Source organism: Phascolarctos cinereus, unplaced genomic scaffold (assembly GCF_003287225.1).
Source record: "Phascolarctos cinereus isolate Bilbo 61053 unplaced genomic scaffold, phaCin_HiC Scaffold_9;HRSCAF=440, whole genome shotgun sequence".
Classification (NCBI taxonomy): domain Eukaryota; kingdom Metazoa; phylum Chordata; class Mammalia; order Diprotodontia; family Phascolarctidae; genus Phascolarctos; species Phascolarctos cinereus.
The window spans coordinates 206,662,340-206,676,494 of NW_027556402.1; the positions used below are offsets into that span (position 1 = coordinate 206,662,340).

Below are 14,155 nucleotides of genomic sequence, written 5' to 3' on the forward strand. Positions count from 1 at the left end.
TAATGTTTTGCTTTTCACCACTGACCAAAGTATTTATAGCACCACTTTTGTGGTAACCAAGAACTGGAAACAAAGTAGATGCCCCATGATTGAGGAATGGCTAAACAAATTTTCTCACATGAACATCATGAACTCGTACTACGCAGTAGAAAAAAAATGTAATTAATAGAGAAACGTAGAAATTATTTACATGATCTAATATAGTGACGATATCAGAGCCAAGAAAACAACACACACAACGAATTTTGTTGTCAATCAGTCATTTCAGTCACATGTGACACTATGAACCCATTTGGGTTTTTCTTAGAAAGATACTGAAGTATTTTGACATTTCCTTCTCCAGCTCACTTTATAGATGAGGAACTGATGCAAAGAAGGTTAAAGTTACTTGCTTTTCCAAAACCCATTCCTTGCTGTCACTTAATCATTGCCATTATCGAGAGTATATTAGATCCTTAAAGTATGAGAATGTTTCATTTCTGTCCTTGCATCCATGAAACCAAACATAGTGCCTGAGACACAGGATGTACTGGTTGGTACATGTTGTGCTGAGCTGAATTCATGAAAAAAGATGCTTCCTACTCATCAGTTTCCTCAGTGCCCCTTTTACTTCATTGTTCCTTAGACTGTAGATCAGGGGGTTCAACATAGGGATCATTACAGTGTAGAAAACAGACACCACTTTATTTTCATCTGTTGAGTAGCTATTTGGCATCATATAAATGAATGTAAGGGTCCCATAGAACAGAGTGACTGCTGTGAGGTGGGAGGTGCAAGTTGAAAGAGCTTTAGATCTCCCCTCAGTGGACCTTACCTTCAGGAGAGAGAAGAGGATGTATACATAAGAGATTAGAATAATTAACACTGTGATCATAAGTACTGACCCAGCAGAGGCAGCAGGGAGAACTTCAGCAAGATCATCTTGGTAGTTGGAAATTTTCAGAAGCGGTGAATAATCACAGAAAAAGTGATTGATCTCATTGGATCCACAGAAGGACCGATTCAGTAAGCAACCAGTAGAGATCCAAGAATTTACACAACCACCTAGATAGGATGTGATGAATAACAGAGTGCAGACCCTGGTAGACATGTGGGTGGAGTAGAGGAGGGGGCTACAGATGGCCACATAGCGATCATAGGCCATCACAGCCAGCAGGAAACACTCAGCTGTCCCAAAGGTGGCAGCAAAACAAAACTGAGCCACACAGCCACCCAGAGGGATTGAGGTCTTGTCCATAAGGAAACTGATGAGCATGAGAGGTGTGACAGAAGAAGAATAACCGATATCCACAAAAGCCAAGTGGCTCAGGAAAAGGTACATTGGAGTGTGAAGCTGGGAGCTATTTCTGATCAATATGATTATGCTAAGGTTACCAAATAAGGTGATAGCATAGACACCCAGAAATATCACAAAGAGGACGACACAAAGGGTTTGGTCATCTGTTAACCCCAAAATAATGAATTCAGTCACAGCAGTGCAGTTATTGCCAGACATCTGTCCTGGAAAGAGTGCCTGTTAGAAGAAAAAGAGAATAAAATAGAATATTAAGATTAGAATAAAGATTAAGATTTGCATATATCTATTGATGTATTCAGGAAACATTAATTGACTACCTCCTATATACCCATTCCACCAACTTTCTGCCTAACTTTGCTCCTATCCACCATGGCAAGGTGTGAATAAGCAAAGCAGTGATAAATAAATTGTTTCCTCCAAATTTTTCCCTGCTAACCAACATTACTTTATGATTTGCCAATTTGACCATTTTGAAAGTATAAAAAAGCCTGTAAAAGTAAAAAGAATAATTTGATTCCCACTATAGGATCCTTTCTTAAAAATATGCAGAAACTATATCCAAATGTATAAATTCTGTTTGCTCAGTAGCCACCATTGTTAATCCCTTCCAAAGAAAAAGATTCTGCTTTGTGATCCCTGACCTCTCAAAGGACTACTGTCCAGAACTGAAGACGTTATTCACTTCATGCTAATTGGCTATGGAGAAAGTCCTGGTTTCCAAGACGATTTTTGTGCTGTAAAATCACAAGGAATGGGTAATCTAGTTTCTAAGTCATCTTATGTTATTTTGATCATAGAATTTATTACTGCAAAGGGCTAACATTAGGTGAGGTATTTTGAGCCTGAAAAAATATGGGAAATGTATCGTGGGAACCTCTGCTCTTTCTCATCTTATCCCCAACCTCAAATCAGAAATCAAACATTTCTATCATTTCTTATTTCTGTTTCTGGCCTCACCACTCTTCTAGACACCCTGGTTTGTAATCCTGGAATTAATCTCTACTCTTTTCTCTATCTTTCCTTACCCAACCAGTCAGTGACAAATCTTGCCACTTCTATATTTACAACATATATCACATCTACTCTTATGTCCACTCACACAGCCATCTCTTTAACTCAGGTTTGAATCGCCTCTCACTTGGACTGCTGTAAAAGATTCTTAATTTAAAGTCCAATCTCTATATCCTCTAAACTACCCTCTAAAAGCCTACAAAAATGATCTTCCTAAAGCACATGGCTGATCATATCACTTGCTTACTCAATCTTTAAACAAATATCTTACTGACTTGAGGGCAAAATAATAATTCTTCAGGGGGCAGCTAGGTGACACAGTGGATAGAGCACCGGCCCTGAAGTCAGGAGTACCTGAGTTCAAATCCGGCCTCAGACCAAACACGACACTTATTAGCTGTGTGACCCTGAGCAAGTCACTTGACCCCAACTGCTTAAAAAAAAATAATAATAATAATAATAATAATTCAGCTTTATATGTATACTCCTATGCCATGTTAATCCAGTCTTGCCTTTCAGATGTATTTCACTTTGCTCTCAGGCATGCCTAGACTCCAGCCCAACTTACCCACTGCCAGTACTCCAGACCCAGAATTCTACCCCCATCTCTGTCCCTCTGCACAGGCCAACCTGTATGCTCCAAATGCCCTCCCTTATCCCTGTTTCATAGAATCTTAAGCTTCCTTTATGTCTTAGCTAATGGGTCACCACTTACAGGAAGCCTAGTTTCTAAAACTCTATCCCTCCATAATTTATTTTGTATTTACTTATCTGTAAATATTTCATCCCTTCCTCTCCAATAGAATGTAAACTCCCTGACATTAAAGACTGTTTTGTATTTTATTCTTTTTATCCCCAGTGGATAGGACAGGACATCCTGTATAGTGAGAACATCAAAATAGTAGTTGAATGGAAGGCAACAATGTACTTTTGAAAACTTCAAGTCTCATTCATGTTGGTATAATAATAAAAATAATCACATAAAAGGAATATTAATAACTCAAATTGACAATTTAAATTTCATAAATTATTTCCCAACACACAATTTTTAGAATATATTGTTCTGCTAATTTTACAGATGAGGTAACTAAGCATCACAGAGGTGCAGTCACGTGGCCACAATCACAGTCAGAACCAGTAAGACTCAGACGTGGGACTCAAACCCAATTCTCCTGGCTTCAAGTCCAATTCCTTTCCATTATAACAACCAACAAATATATCAGTGAAATTCCTCACCCAAAGCCTCAGTTTGAAAAGTGGGAGAAAAGTAATAAATAAAACAATCTATGTATGTATGTACAAAGATTTTTACTCATGTTTTCTTTACTTCATTATGTTTGACCATATTCTTACTGCTTATAGTGATGTTTCACGATATATGATATCACCTATGAGAAACCAGAATTTTATTTACTAACATGCTGTAACAATACTCAATGCATATACCTCACTTCTAAATCTTTAACATTATATGGCCCTATAAGGGACCAGAAACAAGACCAAAATCAGGAATGAATCTTACTCCTTCCGGGGGAGAGAGAGAGAGAAAGAGAAAGAGAAAGAGAGAGACAGAGAGAGATGCATTAAAGCCCTACACAAAACTGAAATCAACATAAAGTTTGACATGTCAAGAAGAATAGATAGGCTTCCCTGAAATGAGCTACAAATCAATAATCAGACCTAAGAATTTTTATACTAAAACCAAGAACCTGCTGATGCAACTAGATGATTATGTTAGGCTCCAGTTATTACCTTTCCATAGCAGAACCATATTCATGTTGGGTTTCACAACATTTGGGAGATAACTCCTTGAGCACCTTAGCACCAAATGTAGCCACCATCATTAAAATGCCTTTTGAAATCCACTGGGATTGAGAAAATTACAAATACACCAATGAGTTACGTGAGAAGTTCTCTAAATTCTCAGGGGGCTTCATTATTTTTTCTTTATCTATGTTTGTACAGGATTTTTAAAAAGTAATAAATAAATAAATAAAACAAGATTAGATAGCACCATAGCCAAATTAGTATGATCTGCCATGGAAGCTCTCAAAAATTGTCTGAGATCAACATGTGGCAATTGTGGTTGTGACATGTTCACTAACTATTAAATTTGGTCCTCATCACATCACCAGATTCATTTTTGTCAGGCCATAACACATGCTGATTATACATATACAAACCGAAGCTGAAAGACCAACCATAAAAGTCAGCTTACTAGAAACCACAGAACCTGGAACAAAGATACTATTCATAGTGAAGACAATTATCCACATGTAAAGGCAGTACTGACAACCTTTTCAAGGCTCCTGATAAACATTTGCTGCAATGTAAGAATACATATAATATATGACACAAAAGTTTTCCATAGGACAATTGATAAATGCTGTGAGTCAGCTGAGGGCCAGGAAATCCCATAAGGCTCTCTGTATCTTATTTGGTTATAAATTCTTCCCTTATCCATATCTGAGAAGGAAACTATTCTATGTCCCACTTAATTTGCTCGTGGTATTAACATTTATGTCTAAATCATGTATCCATTTTGACTTCATTGCACTATATAGTGATTTGGTGTGAGATTTGGTCTACATCTAGTTTCTGCCAAACAGCTTTTCAGTTTTCCCATCCATTTTTGTCAAATAGTGATTTCTTATTCCAAAAGCTAGGAACTTTGGGTTTGTCAAACACTATATAAAAGAAGTACAAAACCCCAAAGCTCTCAAACCTTCTGGGTGGCTGTGTGGCCCAGTTTTGTTGTGCTGCCACTTTTGGGACAGCTGAGTACTTCTTGCTGGCTGTGATGGCCTATGATCGCTATGTGACCATCTGTAGCCCCTTACTCTATTCTACCAGGGTCTACACTCCATTATTCATCACATCCTATCTGGGTGGTTGTGTAAATTCTTGGATCTCTACTGGTTGCTTATTGAATCTGTCCTTATGTGGATCCAATGAGATCAATCACTTTTTCTGTGATTATTCACCACTTCTGAAACTTTCCAACTACCAAGATGATCTTGCTGAAGTTCTCCCTGCTGCCTCTGCTGGGTCAGTACTTACAATCACAGTGTTAATCATCCTAATCTCTTATGTATACATCCTCTTCTCTCTCCTGAAGGTAAGGTCCACTGAGGGGAGATCTAAAGCTCTTTCAACTTGCACCTCCCACCTCACGGCAGTCATTCTGTTCTATGGAACCAGTACATTCATTGATGTGATGCCTAAATCTAGCTACTCAACAGATGACAACAAATTCATGTCTGTTTTCTATACTGTAATGATCCCTATGTTGAACCCCCTGATCTACAGTCTAAGGAACAATGAAGTGAAAGGGGCCCTGAAGAAACTGATGAGTAGGAAGTATCTTTTTTCATGAATTTAACTCAACACAACACGTACCCAATCAGTACATCCTGTGTCTCAGGCACTGTGCTTGGTTTCATGGATGCAAGGACAGAAATGAAACATTCTCATACTTTAAGGATCTAATATACTCTCAAGATAATGGCAATGATTAAGTGACAGCAAGGAATGGGTTTTGGAAAAGCAAGTAACTTTAACCTTCTTTGCATCAGTTCCTCATCTATAAAGTGAGCTGGAGAAGGAAATGTCAAAATACTTCAGTATCTTTCTAAGAAAAACCCAAATGGGTTCATAAAGTGTCACATGTGACTGAAATGACTGATTGACAACAAAATTCGTTGTGTGTGTTGTTTTCTTGGCTCTGCTATGATCATTATATTAAATCATGTAAATAATTTCTATGTTTCTGTATTAATCACATGTTTTTTTACTGCACAGTAAGAGTTCATTATGTTCATATGAGAAAATTTGTTTAGCCATTCCTCAATTATGGGGCATCTACTTTGTTTCCAATTCTTGGTTACCACGAAAGTGGTGTTATACATACTTTGGTCTATGCAGGAAATTTCTTTTTATCACTGACCACCTTTGTGGCATAATATACCTATAAAATGTATTTATTTTTCTTTGTGATAAGTCTTTGTGAGGGGTGAGGTGGGAGAGATGCTAGAAGAAATTTAGGTTATGTTAAAACAAAAAATACCAATAAAGAATCATTAACAAAAATAAAAATCTCTACAATCTTGCTCCTTCCTACCTTTTAATTCTTACACCTTACTTCCATCCATGCAGTGTAAAATGTAGCTGTACTGGACTATTTGCCTTTCCCCAGACATGATACTCCATCTTCTGTGTCTTTTCACTGACTTTCTCACAGAGCGGTTTGCTTGTCCATCTCTGCCAATTAATTTGGGAAAAAATTAATACAAATGTTGAAACTTTTTATCTATAGATGGAAAAATAAAAGATTATATCATTGAATATCCATTTTTTGCCCTTAAAGATTATACTCAGTTTTGCTGGGTAGGTGATTTTTGGTCGTAATCTTAGCTCCAGAATATTTTATTCCAAGCCTTCTGATGCTTTAATGTAGAAGCTGCTAAATCTTGTGTTATCCTGATGGTGGCTTTGTGATATTCAAATTGTTTCTTTCTTCCTGCTTGCAATATTTTCTACTTGGCCTGGGAGCTCTGGAATTTGGTTATAATATTTCTAGCAGTTTTCATTTTGGGATTGGTTCCAGGAGGTGATTGGTGGATTCTTTCAATTTTGATTTTTCCCTCTGGTTCCAGAATTAACAGGGTAGTTTTCCTTGATAATTTCTTCAAAGATACTGTCCGTGTTCTTTTTTTAAAATCATTGCTTTCAGGTAGTCCAATAATTCTTAAATGATCTTTTTTGGATATATTTTTCCAGATTAGTTGCTTTTCCAATGAGATATTTCACATTATCTTCTATTTTTCCATCTTTTGGTTTTGTTTTATTGTTTTTTAATGTCTCATAAAGTCATTAGCTTTTACTTGTTCAATTCTAATTTTTAAGGATTTCTTTTCTTCAGTGAATTTTTAAATTATCTTTTCCCATTTGGCAATTCTGCTTGCATTCCTACATTGAATGATGGTATTTGTAACTCATGAAATCTTTCTCAGTATTATGGTATTTGGAGGGAATATATGTATATACAGGGAGAGAGAGAGAGAGAGAGAGAGAGAGAGAGAGAGAGAGAGAGAGAGAGAGAGAGAGAGAGAGAGAGAGAGAGAGGGCACAGGGTGAGTTGAATATGAAGGGATGATACCTAAAAAATAAAATTAAGAGGTGAGAGAGGATTGTACTGGCAGAAGGAGAGAGGGAGACATAGAATGGGGTAAATTATCTCACATAAAAGAGGAAAGAAAAAACTTTTACAGTGGAGGGGAAGAGCAGGGAGGTGAGAGGGAATTAGTGAATCTTACTCTCATCAGATTTATCTTAAGGAGAGAATAACATACATACTCAAGTAGGTATGGACATCTATCTTACCTCACAGGAAAGTAGGGGGGAAGGGGTTAAGACAGGAGGGACGACAGAAGGGAGGGAAGATTGGAGGAGGGAGTAATCAGAAGCAAACACTTTTGAGTAGGGACAGGGTCAAAGGAGAGAATAGAATAAAAAGGGGGCAAGATAGGATCGAGGGAAATATAGTTAGTATTTCACAACATGACTATTATGGAAGTGTTTTGCTTTACTGTACATAATCTATATCAAATCGCTAGTCTTCTCAGTGAGGATGGGTGAGGAGGGAGGAAGTGAGAGAATTTGGAACTCAAAGTTTTAAAAACAAATGGCAAAAATTGTTTTTACATGCAACTGGGAAATAAGATATACAGGCGATGGGGTATAGAAATCTATCCTGTCCTACAGGAAAATAGAAAGGGAAGGGGATAAGAGAAGGGATGGTGATAGAAAGTAAGGCAGATTAGGGGAAGGGGTATTCAGAATGCACACCATCTGGGAATGGGGGAGAGGAGAGATGGGAAGAAAGGTTGGAACTAAAAATCTTGTGGAAGTGAATGTTGAAAACTAAGAATAAATAAATAAATAAATTTTTTAAAACCATGCAGACTTTTTGAATAAGCAATACTACTACTACATCTGTATCCCAAAGGAGATTAAAAAACCAGAAAGGAAAAGGACCTGTATGTGCAAAAATATTTATAGCAGCTCTTTTCTGGTGGCAAGGAATTGGAAATTGGGGGGATGCTCATCAATTTGGGAATGGCTGAACAAATTGTGGTGTGTGATAATGATGGAATACTATTGTGCTATAAGAAAAACTGAGCAGGATGCTCACATAAAAACCTGGAAAGACTTGCATAAACTGATGCAAAGTGAAATGAACAGAACCAGGAGAACATTGTACACAGTAACAGCAATGTTGTAAGATGTCTGCTGTGAATTACTTAGATATTCTTAGTGCTATGATGCTCCAAGACAACTCTGAAGGAATTATAATGGAGAATGCTATCGTCCCTACAGAAATAATTGATGGAGGCTGAATGCAGATCAAAACATAGTTTCTTTTACTTTCTTTATTTTTCTTGGGGTTTTTTTGGTCTATGCTTTCTTCTATAATATGACTAATATAGAAATATGCTTCACATGATTATGCAATTACAATGTATATCAACTTGCTTGCCTTCTCAATGTGGGGGATGGGAAAAAGGGAGGGAATTTGGAAGTCAAAATTTTTAAAAACCAATGTTGAAAATTGTTTTTACATTTGGGAAATGTAATTTGGGAAAAATAAAATTCTAAATGGAAAAAATAAAATAAAATAACTGTAGTCAATAAAAAAGAAAGAAAGTAACATGCAAGTGAAGCTTAGAGAGATGCAAGATTCTTGGCTCGTTAATAAGGCAGATGAAACACAGGTTTACATTGATAGTAACAATCTAAAGTGCTTTTATGATGCCCTGAAGGCTATTATGGGCCCAAAATCTATGATGAACCTCAACCACTCAGTGCTGATGGAACCACATTGGTTAGTGATAAGAATATGATCCTGGAGAGATGGGCTGAACATTGCCATTTCAACAGACCACCATCAGTCAGTGCTGAAGCCACTGACCATATACCTCATGTTGAAGTCAATACCTCTCTAGTTAAACTTCCAACTGAAGATGAGGTTGAGAATGTCATTAAGCTGGTCTCATGTGGCAAAGTGCCTGGTGCTGATTCTATTCCAGCTGAAATATACAAGGCAGTTGGTCCATAAAAAAGCTGCTCATACAAAAGCTGATAGAAATTTTCTGGGTCATATGGCAAGAGGAGATTTTCTCCCAGGTGTTCAAGGATGCCTCCATTGTCCATCTCTATAAATGAAAATGATATGTCCTATGACAATCACAGGGAGTTGGGGGGAGGTGCATCTCTCTCAGTCATTGTTGGCAAGATTCTTGTCAGAGTCTTATTCATTAGACTGACTCTTCACCTGGAAGATGGTCATCTACCCAAAAGTCAGTGTGGCTTCAGAAAGGGCCAAGGAACAGTCAATATGGTATTTGCTACTCAACAACCCCAGAAGAAATGTGAGGAGCAGAACAGCAGCCTGTACACAATGTCTGTTAATCTAATGAAGGCCTTTGATACTATCAGGCATGACAGCTTGTGAAAAATTATGGCAAAATTTAGCTGCCCAGAGAATTTCATCAATATTGTCAATTTCATGACAGCACGCTTGCACAGGTTCTGAATAACGGACAATGCTCTTGCACTTCCCCAGTCATCAGTGGAGTGACACAGGGTTCTGCGCTTGTTCCCATGCTTTTTAGCAAGATGTTTTCAGTGATGTTGTCAGAGGCCTTCAAAAAGGATAAAAACAGTCTCCAAGTCAGCTACTACATTGATGGTAAATTATTTAATGTGAAAAGGCTTGCAAGCCAAGACTAAAGTAGAGGGAGAGTTGGTGCATGACTTTTTGGTCACAGAAGAATGTGCACTCAATGCAGCTTCTGAAGCCAAGATGCGACAAAGTATAGATCGATTCTGTGTTGCTTATGTTAATTTTGGCCCAACGATTAAACACCAAGAAAACAAAGGTTCTCCATCAACCAGAACTACACCATCAATGTGTGGAACAGTTACAGCAAATGGAGAAATTTTGAATGTTGTGGTGAAGTTTACTTACCTTGGCAGCATACTTTTCAGGGCTATATACATAGAGGATGAGGTTGATGCATTCATTGCCAGAGCTAGCATAATGTTTGGGAGACTCCAGAGGAAAGTGTGGGGAAGAAGAAGTATTAGACTACCTACCAAACTGAAGGTCAGCAGAGCTGGCATGATGATGTCATAGTTGTATGCTTGTGAAACCCTGACAGTAATACCAGTGCCAAGACAGGAAATGTAATAATTTCCATTTGAATTGTCTTAGGAAAATTCCGATGATCTCCTGGCAAGATAAGGTACTGGGCACTGAAGTCCTTTCTTGAGCTGAACTGCCAAGCATCCAAATTCTACTGCAGAAAGTGCCACTCCATTGGGCTGGCTGTGTTGTTCAAATGCCAAAAGTGTATTTGCCCAAAATACTATTTTATGAAGAACTCACTCAAGGCAAGCACTCATGTGGAGGCTGGAAGAAACAATACAAGGACACTTTCGAGGTCTCTCTGAAGAACTTTGGAGTTGATTGTGGGTTATGAGAGACACTGTCACAAGACTATCCAGCATGGCGTGCCTGCATCAAAGAAGGCACAGTACCCTTTAAACAAAGCAGAATTGTAGTTGAAAAGAAATGCGAAATGCACAAATGTAGAGACATTTCCACTTGAAATGTTCAAACGGACTATTTGTAGCCAGCCTGTGTTAGAGCCTTCTGAGCTCATATTGATCTGATCAGCCAGTCAGACACACTGTACCTTGACCCCAACATAGTGATGTCATTTTAGTTCTCTTCAAGAACAAAGGCCAACAGCTAACAGCTTGTGTTCAGGAGTGGGAGCATAGCCCATTCAGGCTTTTGTCACTAGTTATAAAAAGAAAAAGTTGCTGAATTTTTAACGTGCAACATATATGGTTACCAAAGATTTCAAAGACAACCAAACTCAATATTCAAGTAAAAATGATTACAATAAACTCTGATCAATACAATATTTTTTCTACTTAGGAAGTTTCCATTTTAGTACACAAAAATAAGTGCCTCATTTGTTCCACTATATCAGGCCAAGCCAGCTCCAACAATGCCTCAAATTGCTGCCTGGCCATATACTCAAGAGCTGCCTGTCACAATAGATACCTCCACCATATCCCACTCCATTTCCTCACTAGCCTACTCTGGAAACATAATCAGAAGAATACTTCTCTTTCTCCTGAAGAATGTGTCAATTTACCCTCCTAAATCTCCATGCACCATCCCTACATAATAAAGTTTAGCTCATTTTAAGTATGAATTTTTGTCCCCAAAGGTCTATGTGGTTTCCTTTTCAGCTTTAGAGAATTTTTAGATGAAAAAAATTATAAATTTAATCACAATGCTCCAAGCCTCCAGTTAGGAAAATTCCTAACATTCCAAACTAGTTTCAGTGGCCTCATATCTCCACCCAAGTGGCATGAATCCATGTATACATGGCCCTGTGTCTGCTTCTGCCTTTGTTGTGTCTATTCTGACTTTTTATTAGATGGAGGCTAAGAAGGCTGAGACTATGTGTTTCAAAAGGTTAGAAGAGCAAGATGTCAGAGGTTTGGATACTGGAGTCTCTACTAGATTCTGTAGGTACCCAATTCCAGACTGCTAGCAGAGCACTAAAAAGAAATCGGAACCTATCCCAGTAAGGCACTGATTTCACAGTCAAGATCCCAGTTCTTACAAGCTAGAGAAAGACCATTCATTGGCTGTCCCGCATTTGGAAATGAACTTGATAGAGTCAGTGCTTTGCATCCATTGATTTCAGTTTAAGTCTGCTCTCCCAGGGACTGAGGTAGTATAGGAGAGTATGCTAATGGCATATGTTTCTAACTTCTGGTTGTGCTATATCTTCTCAGTAAATATCCCTTTGTAAAGCTAACTTATGACAACTGGTGAAATGACATTGAGGAACTAAACACTGCATCAAATGATCATATTAGTGAGATATCAATTGGCACTGGAGATTGATGTTGTGGATAACACATCAGAATAGGGACAGGGATTCAAGCTAATAGCATTTTATAAAATTACATAATACCTTTTGGTCACCCCTACTAATTTGAGGGCAGATGTAGCCAGCCTTGCTCTGTGGACTTTGACCCATCAGTGTCAGTGTGAGTTGGGATAAGTACCCCAAGAGCCTATATGAACTGCACAATAATGTAAAAGGAAATTATAAAGAAAAAGAGAAAGAGGGACTAGCACTGTCAGATTTCAAATCATTCTATGGAGTGATTATGATGAATAATATCATAAAGTGATTATTTCCCAAATTATGTCATGTTGGGTAAAAGGTAGAAAAGATAGAACAGAATAAATAGACAGTGCAGAATTACAATCAAAGTTAAATGTTAAATTAGTAATTCAAAAAATGAAAATTACAACGCAATGGGAAAGGTACTCATTTTTGAATAATGCATCATGTCAATGAGAAGGAATGATAGAAATGTAGGCTGAATCAAGAGCAGCACAAGATCAAAAATTAAGAAGGTGATGGGGCAGACCCAAGATGGCAGGCTAAAGGCAGGGACTTGCCTGAACTCTATCAAATTACCCTCCAAACAACTTTAAAATAACTCTTCAAAATGACTTCTGGAGTAGCTGAACCAATGACAGATCAAGATGAAACAATTTTCCAGCCCAAGACAATTTAGAAGGTCATCAGGAAAGGCATGTCCTAGTGAAGTGAGAGTGCAGCATAGGCCAGCTCACCCTGCAACAGTGCAAGTCATGCCTGACAAGCCAACAGCAGTTGTTGAGGCTGACTGAATTGGCAGTGATGGCCTCTGGGCTGAGAGCTCCAAAGAATATTAGGGGGTCAAACAGCCGGTCAGAAGGAAATTACAGGGCACCGTTTGCTGACACTGGGAGCAGGACTCTCTCGCATTGCCCATATTGAGTTCTTGTTCACAGTCTCAGGTCAAGAAGAGGCACTAGCAGGAGTAGGAATCCTGGTCACAGCTCTAGGGCAGAAAACACTGCTTGCGATTGCTCACAGACCAGAGAACAGGCTAGGAGAGCAGTGATCATATCTTTCCTTAGATCATAACAGCTTGGAAAAACTCGAAACCTACACACACCACAGAACTAGCTCCAAAAACAGCAGCATGAAAAACCTGAAGCATGGGACAGTACCCCCTTCACCCAGGGAACAGAGTTCAACTTAAACATAAGGGTAAAAATCAAGAAATGGGCTAGGAAACTGAGCAAACAACAACAGCAATAAAAAGATACCTGACCATAGAAAGTTACTATGGTGATGGGGAAGATTGAAACACAAACTTAGAAGAAGACAAGGAAATCAAAGCAGCTACATGCTAAAGCTCAAAGAAAAATATGAACAAGTTTCAGGGCCAAAATCAACTTCTGGAAAAGCTTTAAAAGGATTTTGAAAATCAAGTAAGAGAGGTAGAGGAAAAATTGAGAAAAGAAATGTGAGTGATGTAAGAAAATTGTGAGAAAAAAGTAAATACCTTGGCAAAGGAGATGAAAAAAATTACAGAAGAAAATAACACTTTAAGAGGCAGCTAGGTGGCACAGTGGATAGAGCTCCAGCCTTGGAGTCAGGAGGATCTGAGTTCAAATCCAGACTCAGACACTTGACACTTACTAGCTATGTGACCCTGGGCAGGTTGCTTAGCCCTGATTGCCTCACCAAAAAAAAAAAAAAAGGAGGAGGAGGAGAAAAAGAAGATAAAACTTTAAAAAACAGATTAGGCCAAATGATAAAAGAGACACAAAAAAAATCTGCTGAAGAGAAGAATTCTTAAAATGCACAATTGGCCAATTGGAAAATGATGTACAAAAATTCACTGAAAAGA

General features: G+C 38.1%; 2 protein-coding genes across 2 annotated transcripts; one reads left to right on the top strand and one right to left on the bottom strand.

The window, feature by feature from the left end:
- Window positions 1-419: 419 nt before the first annotated feature.
- On the bottom strand, window positions 420-1,512 carry LOC110221055 (olfactory receptor 5p57-like). The gene has a single exon (XM_021005431.2). The coding sequence runs from the start codon at window positions 1,493-1,495 to the stop codon at window positions 560-562; it is 936 nt and encodes a 311-aa protein (XP_020861090.1). The 5' UTR covers window positions 1,496-1,512; the 3' UTR covers window positions 420-559.
- A 470-nt stretch (window positions 1,513-1,982) lies between these two features.
- LOC110221057 (olfactory receptor 5P80-like) lies at window positions 1,983-5,684 on the top strand. Its single transcript, XM_021005434.2, has 3 exons — window positions 1,983-2,052; window positions 3,387-3,445; window positions 5,025-5,684. Exons 1-3 carry the CDS (start codon window positions 1,983-1,985, stop codon window positions 5,682-5,684), a joined length of 789 nt encoding a protein of 262 aa, XP_020861093.2.
- Window positions 5,685-14,155: the final 8,471 nt, after the last annotated feature.